Raw genomic sequence first — 21413 nt, 5'->3', positions numbered from 1 at the left:
CGGATAGCGATCGGGATCGTAAAGTGTTGACTTATGACTAGACTCGTCCCCGAACCAGAGAAAGCGCTGCGGGAATTCCAAGAGTTAGGCCTGCAAGATGGGTCAGATCAACCCCGATTTTCGTTCGTCAAAACTCACAACAAGGAGCGAAAGAAATCAAATTATAAGAAGCAAAAGAGAGAGAAGGATCAATTCGGCTTACACTCTGTGAAGACAGTGACTGCGCAGTCTGGGGTGCCTGGGTCCGGAGGAGGGAGTGTAAGCCGATTTATCCACTTTTGGGGGTTCAGAACAGCCACCGGTGCGCCAGACGAAATTGAGAATCGAAAACGAAACAATAACAAGAGTTGTGGAAATATCAGAGAACAACTTGAAACATCCTTGGGAGGTAAAAAACAAATCAAAAAATAAAAAGGGACCAAAACAAGATGAAGATATTGGGCAGGATGGGGCAAAGGTTTAAAAATTATAGACTAAATCCAAAAGGCAAAGAAATAAAATAAGAGGAATTTAAATGATCAAGATTCACATAACAGACTGCAGGGTTCGTCCAGGGTAAGGTATTGTAAGAGCTCTTCCCTATTTTTTTCCATTCTGGATTTTTTGATTTTTCAAAAAATCGAAAATATAAAAAAATAAAAATAAAAAAAAAAGAGAAGATTATTAAAAAAAAAATCCCCTAACCCCTTCCTGATGATGATGACGATGATGATCGAAGAGCAAGTTGGCCCAAAGAAAAATAATAAGAATAATCATAAATCAAATGAGATTGAGAGAAATAACAAAACACAAAAAAAGGAAAATAGAATATTCATAAAAAAAAAAAATAGAATATTCATGAAATCAAATCAGAAAAAGAGAGCAGACTGGATGCCGATGAATGGGCAGAAAGCAAGCCAAACTAGACCACAGCCGGGCATAGTGCGGGTTTGCAGGGAGGAGGAAGAGACACAGACACGGTGACAAGACAACCCAGACCGTGAAGAGTGACCGGCGTGTGCGGGCGGGGCGACCCAAAAAGCGCAGGCCCGAGCAGGAGGCAGAGAGGGCCCAGAGGCAGAAAATGAGGATGGGTGGGGTGGGGTGCAACTAGCGATCCCAAGGAGCTGGCAAATCCGCAACTGGTCGCTGGTGGATCTTCCTCCATGAGGCCATCGCGGATCCATCACTCCCAAGGGAAAGCTCCAAAGTCTGGAGGCAACCTTTCGGATGGATTTTCTTTTTCTTTTTCTTTTTTCTTTTTTTTTTTATAAAGAACTGGGGCACGTCACAACTTTCATAACGAACTGGAGAGACATACCACCGAAACAGAAAAATAAAATAAAAATAAGAAATAAAAAAAATAAAATGATGGAAAACTCAACGACCAAGTCATCGGATCATCATCTCATGGAGAATATTATTTATTCTCCTTGGAAGGAATGGCGATTTAGAAATAAAAAATAATACAATAAAACAGTCATCATGCAAAATAAAACGAACACTGCAGGTTTTCACGTGGGAAATCAGGTTTAAAGGAGCATATCAAAAAAAAGAAAGAAAAACAGGAAGATTTAGAGTACAGCGACCCCATACTTCCAACGATCAAATAAGAAACATCATAAAAATAACCAGACGAATAAATTAAACGAGAAACCAACAGGGGAGTGAGATAGACTTGACTTACTCTGAAGAATCCAAAAAAGGCGTGGGGGATGGCAGAAGCAGGTACCCCGTTTCAACTGTTTCGGTTTTGGTTTGCTGGTAACTGCTTCTCAACCTTAGTTCGAGCAGCAGTAGTGACGTCCACTATTAGGTATTGGTATCTTCTTCGGCTTCGTTCTCAGGTCTCGTTCCTTTGGGTATCGCAACTCTTCTCTTTCTTTTTGTTGTATGATTATATTTTTCTTCCCTCTCCTAATATTTTTTTTTGTTTCTTTTCCCCCTTGTCCCCCGGTTGAAAATCGGAGGTTCACGAGACAGTAAGGAATGACTCAATCAGCAAAGGCTACCCGTCCAGGGAATACCGGCCTGCATCGGTCAGGGTAGTTCTCTTAAGGAGAAAAGGAGGGGAACGAAAATCAAAAGAGGGGGTGTCTGTGGAAATTGACCGGAGATCGAGTTGCTGTTGAACTGCGTCCGGGCACAGATTAAATAAAGAAAACCGTCAACCCAAATTATATAGAACGGGCTTTTTTAATTCAAATTACGAAAAATACTAAAAAGCGTTTGAGAAAAAAAGAGGGATGGCTTGTCGCATTTGGCCCTAAGTCGGGAATAAACTCATAGATGGGAGAAGATGAGGAGGTATGTGCGAGAGTTGCCGTGCGAAGGGAGGGGGGAAACGAAGTGGGTTATAATGGTCGATGAAGATGGGGATGTGATCTAGCAGATATGGGGATAGCGTTAAGCAAGTAGATGCATACAGTAAGTCAGTTGTTGTCTATCTTCTCGGAGAGAATCCTCTCGGTATGTCTGGTCTGTCTGGCATGTAACGGATGGATTGATAGAGACAACAGACTAATCAGTCGTAGATGGTTAGACGTACAGAACAGTTGATCCTTAACTAACGGCACTAACTAAACAATAAGGTAACCAGTCATGGTATAGAGACACTTCAAACTAGTCAGGTAATAGTAGCGGGCAACTATCTTAGTAGTACCAGGGAGGGTCTAGCAGCAGTCTAGTTGTGGTACAGAGCCATAGCTAGTCAAGTAATAGTCAGTCCCCGGTGCCATGGATGCCCAGGGGCACGTATTAAGGTGGAGCTGGGTGCCCATGATACTTCATAGGATGGGGGGGGATTTTGGTTGGGGAAAAGCCAGACACCAGCGAAGGAGGGGGCTGTGTGTCGAACCTGCGAAAGAGAATGAGAGCCTTGGTTTTTTGGGGGGGCGGACTTCGTGGAGAGAGGAGGAGGGGAAATAAAACAAAAATAAAATAAAAAAGGCGGGAAACATCAAAAATAAAATTGAAGAGAATAAAGATATGTCGGAATCAACTGTGAAGTTGGATTGTTGTATTCTTGAATTTCTTCTGATTCTAATTATTCTTTTTCTCTTGATATTGGTTGAAATTGTGATCTCTTTCCTAAATTAATTAAGTCGATTCTTCATTCTATGGTCATTTATTTAACCTTTACTCACCTTACAGATAGAAGAAGATAGATGGAAAGTAGATCGAACACTATAGAGAACCTATCTTGATTCTTAATCTTATTATTATTATGGTTAATCTGTATAGACTTCCATCTGGTCCCTCTTTCCCTCTCAAGTCCGAAGGGGATCAGTCCGCTTGTATGTACTGTACTGTATTGTACTGTACTGTATATCAGCAGGACGCACAGACATTTCCCCTCGTCGTTGGTTGGGTATGTACAGACAATACGGAGTACACTATTCGGTATTTGTCTATTCTCCATCCACCTCTTTATTCCCCTCCTTTCTTTCCCACCTCGAAACGCGCGAGGGAATTGACAAAAGAAAGAAAGAAAAAAAAAAAAAAGGAGGGAAAAAAAAGAGGACAGCACCTGGCCTGTGAACATGGACATAGATTGAGGGGTTTAGCTGCAGGTGGATCCCAGCCATCCAACCACGGCTCCGCCCCTGACGAGAACTTGAGGACAGGATGATGTGCACCGGTCGTCGCCTGTCGGGCAGGCCTTGGCTACGACGATGTTAACTAATGTTAACTAATAGGTAATACTGGAATGGATGTTGACTGGATAGAGGATTCGACGCCATTCCTCCATTGCCTCACCCTGGAGTGGTTGACCCATTCCAATCGTGGGGACTGATCAGCCGTCGTCATATCTCTAACGTGTGTATTGAATGAAACATCAACGCCCAATCTCTGTTTCAGCGACGTACCGAGTTCACGTGAATCGGAAGCTCCAATAGGTTGTGGGGGCGGTCAAAATGATATGGCTGATTCTAATATCCTAGTAATCTGAATCTATACTCTAGTAAGGTTTGATAGAGGAATGAGAAAGACAAGGGAGAGAGAGATGTCTCTCAAAGAAAAAACTGATAAGACAGTACCAAAAAAAAAAAAAATAGAGGTCTCACGTATCAAGAGTTGTTGAACAACGGTCATCCCAAAGGGCTCAGATCTCTTGGAAGAATACTTACGCATGTGTATTATTGCATCGAGTGTACTGTGACCAATGAGCATCAGAAAGAAAAAAGAAAAGAGGGTCTAGAGGAAGAACTAGACTCCATTCAGGCAGCTGGAACTGGACGCACTACACGCAGACTAAAGGAACTAGACCTCCTCCCGAGGACTCTGGCTGGATGTTAAATGACGCCGCCCTACTTCGCGTATAGTCCAATCCCCAGTCTCGGGAGATTTTGGAAAGGATGGCGATAGGAAGGGAGGGGGTTGGGGCCAATTCGTGGCTGTCCCAAACGGGCAAATACGGTCCGAGGTCTGGCGGCGAATAAATGATCGTGGAAGTTGAGAGGAGTTCAGACCTACACGCTTGAACGCCTGGGAGGCGTCATCCGCACAAACGGTACCTATACTAGCGCGCAGGCATACTAGTCAAAGACATTCTGCCTAGATAGTCCATTCCGGATCAACATCCAGCCAATTCCTTCGCTACATCCGCATTCGATGGAGGATCGGCCTCGTCAGCCTCCCAGAGGACCGACGGCGGGATGACACCGCTAATGAGGGTCTGTGACGAGTAGACGGGAATTCATTACAACCATAGTGCCCGGCATAGCGGAGACCAGTCTGGAAGAAAGGGGGACTGTGCGCAAGACTCAACCCTACCCTGCATTTCGGTTTCAAAAGAAGATGATTTCCTACACATTTCTCTGGAGGGATCAGCATACATTAGTCCATAGTCAGTTAATCATTGTTGGGGATGGTCTGTTCTGTCCCAAAGACTCGGCGGAAGATTTGAGCGATCCCTATCCGAAGAATAATGTCCAATTCATATTAATTGTCTTACAAACCATATTTGGTAGAGATGGATGTGATCTCTTTGTTTCTTATCTCCCCACTTTTTCTTTTCTTATTAATTCGCTCGCTTCTTTCAATTTCTTTATGAACCGGCGGCCAGATATCGGCAATCCCGCCAGGCAAAGTGCATGTTGCCCGATGGCAAAGGAGAAAGAAAGAAAATGGAGAGCGTGTCCGTGGATGTGTGTGCCGAAAAAAGAAGAGGAGAGATGATGAGAGAGAAGGAATTCAGTCCCTCGACTCGTACGGGGACACACTAGTGTTATCAAAGGAAGCACATAAGCAGGACCCGTACTCTGTACAGCACAACAAAGGGAAATAAATACTTGAAATAATAAATCACGCCAGGAATTGCGCCTTTGTACATACAATGAATGAGTCGAGGAATAAATAATGCCTTGTCCAATGTAGAGTTTGTAGACGGGAGTTCGTCACATCTGTCCCTTAATGGGGGGGACTGGAGCTTATACTCCGTACTGGATACTTTCCCCTAAACTTTCGCGGGAGATCCCCAGTCGATCGAGGACACAGCAGAATTAATCCCAATGGACCGTGTAAGCGGCTCTGGAGGGCATAAAACTATGTGGACGGCCCCAGCAAAAGTTTCATTGCCGGTCCAGGACGGCAACGGGGCATTGGTAGTAAGATTATGGAGTTCAATAAAGTTCTTTCAGCTCGGCTTGCCCACCGAAAATCTAAAAAGCAGAATCATGCGTTTTGAGAGGTTCGGGTTCCGTTGGCAGGTCCCGACAAAGTGGGCGAACAGCAGACGATCCCAGTTGGCGCGTGCTTGTCAAAACTTAATTCGATTATTGGAGAAAAATAAAAATAAAAATAAAAATAAAAATAAATAAAAAGGAAAAAAGGAAAAAAGGAAAAGAAACAAAAAGCCAGACAGGGTACAGGTCCTATGGCTAGTGTCATCAGACGACTTTCATGATGTCGTCCAGAGTTGGACGCTTAGATCGTGTTGCCACTTCTCTGACTAGAAGGATCTGCATATTAGATCCAAGCCAATCTGTTGCCATCGACCATTCTTCGGTCATGGCTTAAAAGCAGCCAAGAATGTGGGTCGTCACGAAAAGAAAGGGAAAAAACAGAAAAAACAAAAGAGATGAAATGAGATGAGATGAGCCGCTTTCTGGAAATATTCAGCGAGCGTCGCAAGCACATTCTCGGTCTCGGAGAATTTTCCGGCGTGTCCAAGACTCCAAGTCCATCGTTGGCGTGGCTCTTCTTCGTATCAGGGATGTCTTATGGATCAGTCATGCCGACCGATTGCCTAAACAGGCGTGGATTATCAACTCAATGGGAAAAGATGAGACGTAAGGCGCGTTCCTTATATTGCATGCAGCTGCAAAACCCAAGGGGGAGGAACACCTCGTTTATTGGTAGCGATGCATACATAGCCTGTTGGTCAAGTGCGAACGGCATATGCAAGCTTGCAGTGTTTCGACAGGGATTAGGATGCCTTGGACAGGGTTCGCTTAGAGGGAAACAAAGGATCTATAAACTACTAGTTCATCATGACAGCCTGGGGGGAGGAATTGAGATTGCCCTATACGGGTTATCATCGGTTATTAGGGCTCCTTGCATTTAGAGGGGTTCCCTCCCTTTCTCTCCCCGCATTTATACAAAGATGGAGTCAGTAAAAGAATATACATCCAGCAATGCCAGACGAGGCGCGCCTCCATTGACTCCGCCACGATCGAAACCCAATTGATAGGGATGCATACTGGCTGCATCATTTGGCGCTTCTAGTTCATAGACATTCCATTCCACCTCGCGAGAAAAACAGAGAGTATAGCTCGCTGTGGCGTATCAAGAATCCACCCCCAAATGGTGACGGTTGGCGAGGATTGTGACGCCGACATTATGAATCCGTTCGATTCTCTTACTTGCCCCTTCGTATTCCTGGTTCTTGGTGTTCTTTGAAAGAGCCCTGGACCTCCCACGCCTTCCTCGTATCCTCAGACCACCACTTCTTTCAGAGTTTGATCTCCCCCCCACGGTATCTACTTTTTTTTTTTTGTTATTTTTTCTTTCTTCCCCTTGTTACCCGTTCAAGCGAAAACCCTTGGAAATTTTCTCGATGACACGTCTAGACCTGACCCAGTCCTTCCGGGCTGCAACCCGTAGATTTGGGTCCGGCTGAGGTCAACAAGCGAGACGCGCGCTCTCTGGTTGACATTCATTCATGGAGATGAATAATAGATTATTTTTAATTCCCTTAAGACTCCATAGATGACGCTGGCAGGCGCCGAAGAGCTTATGATTGGAGGATGAGTCGGGACGGGAATTGTCAGAGCAGATGAGAAAAATGGGTCAAATGTGGTGAGAGGGGCAGCGCTAGGCAGCCCAGAAATGAAAAGAAAATAGATTAAAAATACTACCTGTGGCTATGCCCTTGACGTCTCCCACAGAAATGCCGCATTGGTCGACAGGGTCACCCTGATCTAACGAGGCGATCATCGCGTCCCAAAGAATGTCGAACCAAAAGTGGCCCAGCATGGGGCGCTGTAAGAGGGCAGGGCCAGACACGAGTTCTTTGCACCAGCACTAGTATCAACTAGTACTAGTAGGGTACTGTAGAGTAGATCATTGTAATTTTGAGTAGGTCCCCGAAAACTCCATGGAAGAAATGGAACAAGAAACATTCAACGGGGTAGAGATCTGCCCACTGCATGAGCGTTCAGAGGGAATCATTCGGGATCGTGTGGGAGGTTCAGGGAGTCAAAACCTATCCCAAACAGGAAACCTGAACGGGACAAAGAAAAAAAAAATAATTCAAAATAAAATCGCCATCATGGATCACATTGCAGGAATAAAGGGTGCAGGAAACCCCAGCGTACAGGTCTTCTGCATCCCCCTCCCTCAAACGCAGGCCGCTCATTATGGTAAACGGCCTAAGAAGCCAAGATGAATGCGCGAGTCCTATCAGAAATACTGTGTACAGGTTTTGAGCACCTCATCATGGATCAGGTACGTACAGACCTTCTCAGGCGTCATAAATTGTGTGCCAGTCCGCACTTCATTGGTTGGAGAGACTGCCAATCCGCGTTCAATATTCTTTCTTCTTCATTGTGAGTGGTGGTATCCGATTTCTTATCCTGGTTGATCATTTTCCATGTTTTGTGTATTTTATTTTAATTCTTTCCCCCCTCTCTTTGTTTCTATTCCCAGGGCAGAAAGCATTTTGGTGGATAGAGAAGATAAGTCGACCATTTCGCCCTTCAAGGGGTGGCCACAGACACTAAAAAGACCCGACATTCAGAGTAGTCCATCCACACAGCTCCGGTCGCGCAGTTGGTGGTGGATAAGCCATCCCATCCACGCTGATAGGTTCCCAGCTATGCTAGCATGCATGTACTAGGGATGCCCATTAGCGCCACTGGCTCGTGTAGTGATATGATTCGGTCATGGTGGGAACTCAAAAAAAGGGCGCAAAAAATGAACCTGGGGAAATATTAATATAATTAAAAATAAATAAAAACAACTAGGAGAAAATATTGATAATATTGATCTGAACAATAATAGAAAGAAAAAAAGAAAAGGAGTTGTCTCTGCGTCAGGTTGATGATTGGTGCGACCAGTTTCATTATCGCCTTACTTGCTCACTTTAGGGTATAGAATCATAGATACTATGGACTACCGGCCCTCTCTCCTCTCTCGACCATGTATATCCATCCCTCCCTCAGCACCCCCTCCCTCACTACTCCGTATCCACTTCGAATAACAGTGTTAAGAGGACCAGGAGCTTGGGACAGATCCGGCCGAAAATCGGCGGGAGAGTTTCATGGCTCTGGAAATTACCAGTTGGAACCCAAAACCAAAGAAAAAATTGGGGACTCAGCGAAGATGCTTCGAGTTACTGGGTCAGTCAAGTGTCCCTTGTGGATTGTTGGAAATCAAATCCTGATGGGACCGGCGAATTAGGAGAGCGATCATGCTAATCATTTCCCTTCTTTTTCGTGTCCGTGGTTCTCCAATAACAACGATCGGTCGGGCTCTCCCATCTGATGGGACCCAAATCCGACGAGGGCTCCACCGATGGCAATAGTTCCGGATAGCGTTTGTCTGGGCTAAGCATCGATGCGGAGAAAAAACTAATTTGGGTACTTACATATCCATCCTGTGGTAGCTTTCCATCTGAGGCTAGGCAGAGGATCCAATGGCTTCAAACCATTATCGACCGGTGATGTTTTGGCCGAAGATGGAGATCTTCATCGTTAGTGTACCGAGTTCTGGTCGCCCATCTCCGGCGGTCATCTCGAAGACTTATGGATAGAGTCATCGTACAGGTACAGTGCATACCTGGGAGAGAAAGAAAGAGAAGAGGAAGAACTTTCCATCAATGAGATGGAAGAAAGGGAAACTTCAGGACGCAAGGCAACTGGAGAACTATTGCAGTCAATCCCCCACACATCGAAGATATCGGTTGTTTTAGTTGCATGCCTGCTGTCAGTTCCTAAGCTTATGGACTCGTCGGGATCTTTCAATGCCGACCTGACCTGTCTGATTTGATTTCATCTGCTGCTACGCCTGGGTTCTAGCCTTGCAGGAAGGAAACCGCACTAAATGTACATACAGGCAACTAACATGGCGAAGGTTTTCACGGCGTCTACCGATTTACAGGGGGAGAAGAAATTCATCACCATCGTCTGTACGACAGCCTCCTGCATCATGTGAAGGGAAAGAACCGTTCTGTACGACGGTTATCAGCCATTGTCCTCGTTGAAGCGGTCTTGCTATAGGTTTATCACCAGATATCATGCAAGGTGTGATTCTTTCTTCCGCTCTCACACTTATCCTGTAGATCACTTCAACAATAGCCATGTAATAGTATGATTCGTATTCTTATTATTTTACACGGGAGTATTATTCAAGTAAAGTCCCTCCGAGATCCGACGAGATCCGGTCGATGCTACGACATGATCCAATATATACATTCCGACATAGCATCCAATTGATCGATCCAGTTCGGGCTTTGATTGTCCTTGATCCATTCTTATGCACCGATTGGGTACCCAATGCGATATATCATCATCTTGCTGATAACCATGTGGCTCACCACGATTCAATTATTGACCGCTTACCCTCGTACATGCACCCGGACCAATCTGGATAGTCAAACTAGTGGATTGGCGGCGAGTTGATCGTTGATCATCATGAGATTCTTAACCATGATTGAGGGTTCGAAATGCTGATCGCGTCAGATCGAATTCTGGCTCGAATGGGATTTGCAATGATTCCTTTTGTCTTACTCTGGAGATTACCAATTGATCAAAAATAAAAACAAGAGACTTCTCCTTAATCGACCGTCGACTCTTATCGGTAATAAAGAACTGGACTTCTAGATCCTTCCTCTGTCCACCCCCTTGCTTGTCGCTTATGTAGTTTACTTCATAATTTCGTTTTTTTAATTTCCCTTGCTATCTGAGCTTTCTTGTTGACAGCAGCCCCCCCTATTTTCTTTTTCCCCTCCAGTCCGCTCACTATCTCCCTTTTCTTACTTCCGTATTTCTGTTCCTACTTTCAACTCCCCTTAATAATAGAATTTCCAACGCCATGTCAAACTTTATCTGAGCAACTGCCGTCACGAAAGATACTACGATGTGCAGAGAACATCTAAATCAAACCAAATTTGATTTTCAAACCCGAAGCCGGATTTTTATCCCCCACATCCTGACAGGGATTCAGGTTTCAGATGATCATGAAAACGTGGCTCTGGCATCTGTGCGTGTCGTGAAGTTGCTTTTTTCGGAAATTTCTTCGATGGCCTTCAGGAATTTATGACTCTTGATCTCGAATCTCATACCAGCCATCGGTCTCTCGGGGTCCTCCCTATGATGGCTGGTTCATTAGTCTCTCCGAAAGGGAAGAAACGGAGTCATATGAAACCACTAGCCTTGTCATACATTTTGAACCAGGCAGTACCAACGCGTTGAACTCCTCGGTGTCCTGCCCTAAAAGGCAGGAGAGTAAAAGTAGTCGTAAATGGCGAGGGAACCACACCTCGTACGATGAGGGAAACAGGTAAAGAGGCGCGAAAGCTATCCAGAGCAAGGCATAGTCTGGACTAAGTAACAGCATACCTAGCCAGATATCTCTGCTAGAACCTCACTAGTTTCCTGACTAGTATGATCGACTCCTAGGATACTACTAGTCAGAGTCTGGGCTCGGACGTGACGGAAGAAGAATTGGGGCTGGTGCTGACTTGACTGGCCACTAAATCGTGATGGTCGCGCTACCAGACGCGGATCTGCATAACTGCTGAGTTACAAGGAAATGTAACGCGGCTAAGTGGGCCATTGAGAGAGGCTGACTCGGGAGGTTGTCGCTTGCGCTCATTCCTGCCTTTTCGTTTCAACCCCTGGCTTCATTCGACACAATCAATTTCGTCTTCATTGGGCTTATCAAGCTAGAGAGCTGTGGGAATTTGGCCAACTGTCACAATTACGGAAACACAAATACAATACGAAATCGATCCACCGTTTTATCTTATCCTATTTTTTGTTTCTTATCTTTAAATAGAGTCAACTACTACTAATAAAAAAAATTAAAAGGGGATACTCAAACAAAACTACGGTGCTTGACAGTTATCACGGCTATCATGGTCTCTATACTATCTATGATCCGATCAAGTCGTCTAACTAGAATTGGAATATGGAGACTGGATCATTACCTTGTGTGGACTTAAAAAATAAACTCACTAACAACTTCTCTAGGGGGGAACAAAATTGATGCAAGGGGGGAAAACAAGAACAGACCGCTTTTGAAACGCCCTGAACGAAGTCAATCTCGCTCGGACCCGACCTCATTCTTCACATTTGGATCGTCGTGTCATAGATCATCGGAGTCGATGATATCACTCTCGGTATCCCTTTCCCACCCCCAACCGGGTTGAAAGGATATCTCCCGTCCTGTGTGTATACCCAACTAATACGATCTCCTGTCACGCGCACTGATATCGCTCCCTGTGCGAGGGAAGCAAGGCGACACAATTGGACTCCGTGTCTATTCAATTGGTGGCGTTCGGTTATCGCCCACATGCTGGGGATTACGTTGATGTTACATTCCACATCTGCCAGTATGCCCGATGGCCATGTCACTCACATGGCAATTTTGATGAAGTCTAACGGCTCGTGTGTGCGCGTGTGTGCGTGTCTGTGTTGGGATCAACATTTCCCATCTGCCTTGGGCATGCCCGGGCCTACGTGTACTTGCAGCACTGACCTGGGGAATTCGGTCTCAGTGCGTTTTATGTAATGCCGAGAAGAGATGCATGCTGCATTCATTATCCCCATGCATATCCAGTCGTTGGATCATCTTGCATCGAGCTACTGTTGACTTGTTTGAGGCAAACCAAGTCAGGTGAGACTGTAGCGCTTCCAACTCCATGGAATTAGCCGACTCTCCAAGGCCGAACAGCCCCATGCCCTCGCATGTCTCTGCAGGGATGGCTCACTGAAGAACCTCATTTAGCGACGATAGGGGCTTTTCTGACCTTGTTATTGTAATATCCCAAGGCTCGATAGCAGGTTTTGAACCAGTAAAATAATGCATGCAATCTACATAGCCTGACCGCATCGATTATCTCAATACCAGCCCTTCTGTCCTTATCAACGAATGACAGTGAATTATACACGTAGCCTTTCCTTTGTAAATAAGCTATTCATACTTTACTCGCGTAGAAACCAGGGAGTGAGACTCAAGAAGGCACATTTTCTCCCTCAGCATCTGGTACAATCTGTGGTGTTTTCGCCGTTCATCATGTTTTTATTGTGTTTATATATTCATTAATCTATAATCTATATATCCCGACATTGGGAACCGGGACAGTATCAATTGTAACTACATTAACATCCTCCCAAGCCAATAACTAGAACCTCCCCAAGACATGCAAATATATATACACACATCGATATCCACTATAATAATCGCATACTAACCATCCACCATAACCAGTACCAGGCAACAGCACCACCATAGAACAAGCCACTTCTCTTAACCTGCACAATAACCATCAACTTGACCATAAGTATCTATGCTGCTAGTCCAAAGCTCGAATCGGATATTATTGCATATAAGCTGATGGTCATACCATTTCCCTCTATAACCGAACTTCCAATTGTTCCGTAGCTGTTCGTACATACTAACTATCGTTTGTTCATGCATATTCCATACTGATTGGAAATGCAGTTTTTGCCTACTAGTAACATGTACTTCAAACCTTGGAATACTATGATCCTTACATCGGGTCCCTACAGAGAGATACCCATGTTTGATATATAGTTCATTGACTGGCTGGGAAGAACCGTAAATATACTCTGGGTAAATCTAAAATATAGTTTTGTGGAGTTGCAGCTTTAAAAAAAGAGGTATCGTGTTTTCAGTTTTCTACATGAAGGAATCATCTTATTTGTGTTCTCTATGAAGACCGAGGGCTATATATACTCTTTCCTTTATCAATCATGTAGATTCTTAGCTTCTGAATGACTCGTCTGAATAGATCTATACATAAATTGGCATAGACCAGGTTATTACAGTATGTTCTGCTCTAACATGAGTTTCACGCTTGATATACTCTTCTACTTATTGAATCTTTCTTCGTATCCCTGTTTCACTTACATTCTTAGATGTACTTGAATTTGGAAAAGGCGCGCATAGAGAATCAGGGATTGTATGTTGAGACTCTGTGGTTTACAGAGTTTCCGGGACTAAAGAGTAAGGCTGCCGCTAAATAGAGCCCAGTTGAGTTAAAAGATGTGTACGAGATATCGCCGTGGCTTCTGAAGCAGTGGTAGGTGGGCGACCTAGACCACTGATGATGGGCAATGGTATGGATATTGTATGAGAGGGCTTAGAAGTGGTGGTGGTAGGTTGATTTGTTGCAGGTCTCTTGCCACAGGCTGTCTATTTATTGTCGGATCTGAGAGCTGGAATGGGGCCATTGGGATCGCAGTTCCTAGCTGGGTCAGGATCTATGATAATCGAGCAGGCATTTGTGGCTTTTTCTGTTGTTGGGGGCGACCCTTGATTTCGCAGTCCAGGATGGTTGAACATTCGGTCGTGAAGTCTGTTGTCGCGCATGAAGTGTCGCAGTAGTTCGTGATGGGGCATCCCATTGTGTAATCAGTCGTGGTTATAATTCTTGCGCGCGTGGTTAGTTTGGTTGTGGTTGTGGGCTTGTATCTGTCCCTCCAACAACATTCAGGGCCGAAGCACCGACATCCATTACCACTGCAACTGCTGCAGCTAGGGAATGTATAGCTACAGCTGGCTCCTAAGCAACCGTATGCACTGCTAATGTAACACATCTACTACACTCGGAAGAGGTGCATGAGCAGAACATCCTACAAGGCCTGAACAACTGCATCCCAGACCTATACATGCAGTTCCTTTGCATCCAATGCAGCCATCTCCAGTGCACTTGTTATCCTTATAGTCCTATCCCACACCATTTCTGAGGTTATCAATGTGTTCTGAAGTTCCGGTAAATGCCCTCCCTCCCGATATGAGGTACAGTCTTCCGATTTACCCCAGTGAAGTACATTGTACTCGATGATAGAGTCAGTATAGGCGTCAGCAGGAGGATCTAGTAAGATATCGAAACCGGCTGTAGTAGCTTTGACAACCACGCTTTGGGGGGCTTCGACAGTTTAGGTAGGTGCTATTACGGAAAGAACCTATGTTTAGTCTTAAAAAGTTATCCCAGGCGTACCCTGATGTGGTAGACCCAACTGTCGACTAGCCATGTCAAGTTCTACCGGGCGGAACCGACACTTCCTGAGGATGAATTAGAAATGAAATCTGGAACCGGGATGAGTCGTCGTAGCTGTATGTTCCAGAGACTATCTAAGTGGACTAGCGTCAGTTATGGTATCACCTTTTTCTGCTGCTGGAGTTTACCAAGATTCCTTATAGCCATAACTCCCGCGGGACTGGTAGAAGGTTTGAGGTTGGATAGCACGGAGAATGATCTGCCAGGAATGCAACTGGTAATGGATAATGAAGAGCTTTTAATCTCGAAATCTTTTACAAGAGTAAGAGTGAACGCACGAGCAATGTGGCACTCACCCATGGCAAATTAAAATGTAGTCCATAATAGCTAGCTGAATATCTGCTAGGATGGCAGTCATACCTCCTCTGGGACAATATAATTAATATCCAAGTTAGAGGATACAATGAGCTAAGTTTCAAGAGCATACCGTTGGAGATGATGACAAGAAAAGTTATTGATCCAAAGCCACTGGCGTAAGACTACTTGGAATCAGTATATGCACTAAAACGTGCCATCTTATATGTGCTATGTCCCATTTGTGATATCTATTTGTTTGAGAGACTACACTACTCAGACTACACTGCAAGCTTACATACATTCTTAGATTTCAATGGAATCTCACAAGCAAATGAAACAGGCTTTTATCAGGGAGCGATCGCTGATTCCTCCATTGCCTTAGAAACGTTCCATTGCAAGCTTAAATAATTGAAAATCTTCCAATAGCAAAGGGGAGTATAAGGCACTCGGTATCAATGTACAGTACGTACTTAGATAAGTGACAAAGTTATTTATCGATGCCTCCATAAATACTATACATACATACGGTAAAACGCACATATTGCACATGGACCCTTGCGCATATCAAGAGAAACTATACATAGTACATTGTGGAGACAAGCCTAGATATTTGATAAGATACCCGGAGATCACGGCATATATAAAACTCGGTAAATAAGATTGCAAGAAAAGGAATAAAAAAAAAGGAAAAGGAAAAGAACAATTAGCATTTCCAATTAAGAAAATGAGTATTCCGTAAAAGTAGTTTGATATTGAGGCTTAGTCACTGGTGTTGACCGGATATTTTTCCCGTCTTGGCGTTATTTATCTAATCCCAACTTCGTCTTATCTGATTTTTATTATCTTTGCATTTGTGGTTCATTGTCTTATCTGATCTTACCTAGTGTTCAGTTATCAAGGAACTTGAGACCCAACCTGAACTGGCTTCCTTGATCTCAATAGTGGTATCGACGAAACAGTGCGATCATGCAGTTGAAGTTACCGAATGCGCTGGCTAAGGGCCAGCCGGGGATTTTGCATCAATACGTATGTCATTGTCCGTGGCTGGGTTCCTTATATGTGGCTAATATCAAGATCCCACTTAGGCTGAGAGGCTAGTTGCCTTCGAATTCACAAGGGGAAATCAAAGGAAGCCACATAGTCTCATTTTCATTGGGGGCTTGTCAGATGGGCTTTGGACCGTTGACTATATGACGGACTTGGTCGCAGCGCTGCAACACAGCGAATGGTCCGTCTTCTCACTGGTCTTGTCCTCTTCTTACAATGGGTGGGGCGTAGGTCGTCTAGGGAAAGACATTGATGAGATTGCGCAGTGTGTTCAGTACGTGCGTGACTATAAGAAACAGCTCTTCGGGGCCGGAAAAGTAGTCATCATGGGCCATTCGACGGGGAGTCAAGATGTGATGCACTATCTTAGCTGTCCGAACCCAAGGCCTAGACACCCGGTTCTAGACAGGGAGATTGATCCATTGACGAGGACCCCTGTCGATGGTGCGATTATGCAGGCACCTGTTTCGGACAGGGAAAGTATTCTCAGCGTCCTGAATGACGGGACGGAAAGAGACAGCCCAGAAGTAATGCAAGAGCTTTACCGTAAAGCGGTTGCTCATGCGAAGGAGAATACCTACGAGGATGATGATACAGTTGAAACTGTTGTCCCGCTTTCAGTGACCGCCAGGATCGGATACCCATCATCTACCGCTGTCAGCAGTCGCCGGTTCCTTAGCCTGGCTAGTCCTGATAGCCCACGAAAGCCTGATGAGGATGACCTGTTCAGCTCAGATCTGAGTGACGAGCAGCTTCAGCAGACTTTTGGCGTCGTTGGGTCGCGTGGGCTTCTGAAATCTAAGTTTATGGTGCTGTACTCGGGAAGAGATCAGTCTGTGCCACCGTGGGTGAACAAGGAGACTTTGTTGAAACGGTGGTCCACCGCGGCGGGACCATCCTGGCACCCGAAGAGTATGATTATCCCCAATGCTTCACATGCGCTAAGTGACCCTGATCAAGCGGAACCAAGACGCACTTTGGCCGAGAGGGTCATTGCATATTTGGACGAAGTGGCGCAGGAAGTTTAGAGCTCTGTACTGAAAGGATTTCAAGTATAACATAGTCCGACTTATTGTTGACAATGTCCAAGCACTGGCTCATGGTTCTTTGGCCCTCGTTCGCCTCAATATTGTTGTTCTTGTGACTCCCCTTGTTAGGAACGCTTCAGCGACGTACTTGAATGGAGGCTGTAATGCGGTATTGTAGAAGTTTTTATCGGCGTCAACTGTGGTATGGGTAAGTTTGTGCGAGTAGGGCTAGTTCTCTGCATCACCCTAACACGTTTCGACTTCGAGAGAGCTCCACTTTCTACTTGCCACGTCAAGATGTAGTACCGAAGCGACGAGACTCACCTGTATCGTAGGCAGAAAGTGTATGATATTGAAAACCCTGAACTACTCCTAGTATAGGAACGTGCATGTACTGATGGGTGTGATTCAACACTGTGTCACATACTAGGGCTTGTAGTATGGCTAGCCTGGTATTGTATATATCCAGCCTACGAATCTCTCTCTTAGATGTCCTTCTATGCAAAGGTTCAGCATATCCTATCAGGAAGGTGGCCGAGCGGTCGTGATTTCAAGTTGGAATGTAATGTCGATCAAATTTTGTCAAAGTTGGACTGAAACAATTGGCAAAATCTGTTGATAAGAGCTCTGTGCCTCAAGTCTTCATTTTGATTACAGAGTTGTCAATGGAAGTTCACTAAGATGCAACGCACTCAAGAAACCCGCAGTAACAAGTTGAATAGTAATTATCAACTACATTATTTCATGATTCTAATCCGGTTATAGTACCCTACATGCCAAAAAGGCTACCATTGATTTAGGCTGCGATCCCTCACATACTAGATAAGTGTGAATAAAGGGCTTCTGTTTGTATTTGTATTCCTAGATATATATATGTATCTTTATTTTGTGTTCTCATACACAGTGTTGACAGACGCGATGAACCTGATGGATATCATGCGACTTGTGATTGAGGATCCTATTCCATGATTAATATGCCAGATACCTCTCTTGCGATTCCAGCAAGCTCTGTCAGTTTGACATCGCCTATTTCAGGAAGCACGAGGGTTAGCGAATGAAGTTGATGTATCAGAATTTTGCTTTCCGGATCTGCGCTATCACATTTATGCATATTATTCGAATGCGCCAGACCAGACGATTGTGCTCACAATGGCCCATAATTCTCCTCCATTGTGGTATTTAATTGGGCATCAACGCTGCTGCCTACCTATATAGTAGGTAGTGTTTCATGCATGTATCAAGTTGGCATTTTGAGGAATCAGGTTTTGAAGCTTGTAATCGCCGTCGGCTCGTCTAACAATCGGTCCTGGGAAATGTATAGGTAGCGAGGTGAGAACAGGTCATGAATGCTGGATGATTTACCTGCCATGTCATAATGTTCTCTAGTATCTCATGTCAGAATCCAGACAATTAGACATCCCGGAATGATCCTACTTTATCCTCTGCAGATCAAGACCACTTGAGATAAGTGTCCATTAACCTTGATCTATATACATCATGATCCCTAGTATCCTAATCTACAAGCTCGACTAAGTCTAAACACGTAGGTGAATAAACAAAAGGACTGGTTTTCGGTAGCGACCGATTACGCTTAGCCTAGGCGATAGAGTTGCATTAGTCTTATTGTTGGTGCGAACATTCCCCGTTCATGGCCAGAGGGCGCGTCTCTTCGCCGGGAATCCTCGTTGAATGAGACTATTTACATAAGACAGGCCTTGTCCTCGGATATCCGGATACATTGACCTATGAGAATCTGAGCCGTAACCGATTTCTTACAAATATGCGGTGTGATACGTGAAGGTGTGTTATGCCAAGGGGATATTGATCAATCTCACCAACGACTCAGAGAAGTGGTCATTGATAGCGGATCATTCCGGAGTGGCATCATTGGTACTCTGTATATACCTATATTGCGGCCCAAGCGGTGGGGGTGAACTAAAATACTAACAGGGATATACTACTGCAGCTGATGAAGCTACTTTACTAACAGTGGAACCTTGGGGTTAGCTGCATCTTCTGACATGTGATCTCAACGGAGTACTAGTAAGCAGGACATGCAACTGATACTAAAACAGACTGCACTAGGTCTTGGTTTCGGCATAATTACTCAAGGAGAGTGAAGCCAAGAAACCGCATTTCTAATCGATATCGTCAGTCGAAGATTCCAGTAGATACTTCTAATCAATCCTATAGATAAGATGCAGATTGCTGAGAAATCAAAACAGCCTCGAGGACATGGCCACCTGGACCGCAAGCCATTGGACGCCATGATCCGCTATGGAGAATGCCAAGATATAATAAGCACGCCTCGGTGATGATCTATCAGAATACTGGCTTGAGGCTAAGTTTGGCCTCCAAACTTAGACAGCTGGAGACAGCAAACTTAGGATATACATCGGAAAAGCGGTCTGAACGATCAACTTGGACTGACCGAGGGGGAAAATTACTGCTGCAGCATCACCACAGTTGATAGGCCGGGAATTCGAGAACGCAAATTGCCGAACGGCTGACTCGTTCGAGGCCGGCAAAGGTCCGTGCGGTACAGCCAACTGACTCGACTTTTCTTTTCTCTTCGGTGGGGGTCGACCAATCTCTAACCCGGGAAGAGATCCGAGTAAACCCTAAGTAAAAGTCTGGATTAATTCTTGAACGGCCAGTGCCGAAAACGTTTCAGGCTTCAGCGACTTGATATATCTTTGTTCACCCGAAGAATATCCAAGCGCGTGTAAGTACAGGTGCGATCAGGTTCATCTTCTTCGACTGATTTCTTTTTCTGATCTCCTCTTCCCACTCTCTTTCTCCCCAAGAAAGGTATCGTAAGCGTAAGCTCTGGGATGCGCGTCAAGGTTCCAACTTCCTAAATTGGGAGAGAGACCCATAGCAATAGTAGACAATCTTATAATATTAGTTTGTACTATGTACAAATGATTGAATTGAATTCCGATATGTAAGCACGCAGGGAAGACTTAAGCTCGTTTCTGTTTTGCACGGAGTTACTGCTAAACCCACCACGGATTTATGGCGCCCCTAGGAAGACACCTCGTTGGTTATAATAACTGAATACGACGGAACTATCTCATAATCCAATTCCAGACATTTTAAGGGAGGGACATCGTGTCCGCCACCATCGGGTTTACTCCTGAACTAAACCCGGTTGGTTGCCCGCCATCGTAGGGAATTTTAGGGAAAACTCCATTCATTTCCCATGATAGGCAGCTGGTCAAGTTCTGGACCAATCATGGCGTGGGAGAAGGTAATAGACGGTGGTCTAATCCCCATCAGGCACGAGTCCTTCTGTAAGCAAAAACGCAAAATCTTTTCTAACGCCGGGCGCTTATCTCCGCCACGCTAATCTGGGAATGTCAGCCTCCCGCCAGCGGTTTTTTTCTTCTTTCTTCGTGTCTCTTTGATAGTCAAACACATTACGGAGTATCTCCCCATACTATCCTCCATTGAACTGCAAGTGACCATCATGATGGGGGTGTGGGAAATATCAACAGAAGCAAGATTCGGACTTAACCGACTCTTGTATCCGCAGAGGAATGCATTTTCCGCTCGACTCAAGTTGACTCAAGTTGACTCAATATCCACTCAGATCCACTCCAAGCGTGGTTTCGGGGGTCCACCCGAGCTCCTTCAGGCGAGCTCTCCTTAAAATACACTTTTTCTCTTTCTTTTTTCTCGCTTCTTCCTGTGGCGCTCCACCGTTCGGCTTTCTTCGACGGATATTCTGCCGTCATTCTGGCTTCTGATTGACTGGTTTAATCCGTCTTCTCCGTTTCTTGAGATTGGACCCTACAGATGAGTATCCACTGGGTCTTATTCACCTGCCAGATCTGACAAATCCAAAGAATTTTCCCGTTGTTTGGCTCCCGGAGTTAGTAATGCAGCTAGCCGTTTATATAACTCATGATGCAATGCCATCACCCGCTTCAACGTCCCTGTCAACAGCTTCTTCTGTTGCGCTTGGGTGCCCTTGTTGGTATATCATTTTGGATCCTCTCCCCTCTTGGAAACCGCGCACAGAAGGGGGAACTGTCACTTTTCTTTTCAATTGTCTATCTAATTTTTGTCTTTTCCACCCTTTCTCTATTGATTCCTGTATATATTCGCATATACATATCTATACCCACTAAACTACACTGCAGATACCCGTCATTTGAAACCACTTGAAAATCATCTGACATCTCCCATATATCTATATAATCGGCTGGAAAAGTCACCAGACAGGTCCTGACGGATCTTCAAATCTAATCTTACATTTTAATACTCAACCGCGCCTCGAGGACTGGCTTCGATTTTGATACCGC

General features: G+C 44.8%; 4 protein-coding genes across 4 annotated transcripts; all 4 read left to right on the top strand.

Moving 5' to 3' along the window:
* Window positions 1-9118: 9118 nt before the first annotated feature.
* On the top strand, window positions 9119-9636 carry F9C07_6175 (uncharacterized protein; the record flags this gene model as incomplete). Its single annotated transcript, XM_071511437.1, has 2 exons — window positions 9119-9175; window positions 9538-9636. 2 exons carry the CDS (start codon window positions 9119-9121, stop codon window positions 9634-9636), a joined length of 156 nt encoding a protein of 51 aa, XP_071364431.1.
* A 2361-nt stretch (window positions 9637-11997) lies between these two features.
* On the top strand, window positions 11998-13270 carry F9C07_6176 (uncharacterized protein; the record flags this gene model as incomplete). Its single annotated transcript, XM_071511438.1, has 3 exons — window positions 11998-12201; window positions 12642-12733; window positions 13243-13270. The coding sequence occupies 3 exons, from the start codon at window positions 11998-12000 to the stop codon at window positions 13268-13270; spliced, it is 324 nt and encodes a 107-aa protein (XP_071364430.1).
* A 2380-nt stretch (window positions 13271-15650) lies between these two features.
* On the top strand, window positions 15651-17804 carry F9C07_2284904 (putative hydrolases or acyltransferase). The gene is made up of 2 exons (XM_041292956.2): window positions 15651-16054; window positions 16114-17804. Exons 1-2 carry the CDS (start codon window positions 15995-15997, stop codon window positions 17101-17103), a joined length of 1050 nt encoding a protein of 349 aa, XP_041147710.1. The 5' UTR covers window positions 15651-15994; the 3' UTR covers window positions 17104-17804.
* A 3055-nt stretch (window positions 17805-20859) lies between these two features.
* Window positions 20860-21363, top strand: F9C07_1664336 (uncharacterized protein). Its single transcript, XM_071508296.1, has 2 exons — window positions 20860-20902; window positions 20955-21363. Exon 2 carries the CDS (start codon window positions 21013-21015, stop codon window positions 21274-21276), a length of 264 nt encoding a protein of 87 aa, XP_071364429.1. The 5' UTR covers window positions 20860-20902; window positions 20955-21012; the 3' UTR covers window positions 21277-21363.
* The last annotated feature ends 50 nt before the right edge of the window (window positions 21364-21413 follow it).

This window comes from Aspergillus flavus, chromosome 5 (genome assembly GCF_009017415.1).
Source record: "Aspergillus flavus chromosome 5, complete sequence".
Taxonomy (NCBI): domain Eukaryota; kingdom Fungi; phylum Ascomycota; class Eurotiomycetes; order Eurotiales; family Aspergillaceae; genus Aspergillus; species Aspergillus flavus.
The sequence above is the reverse complement of the archived record's forward strand: the minus strand, read 5'-3'. Positions and strand labels throughout refer to the sequence as shown.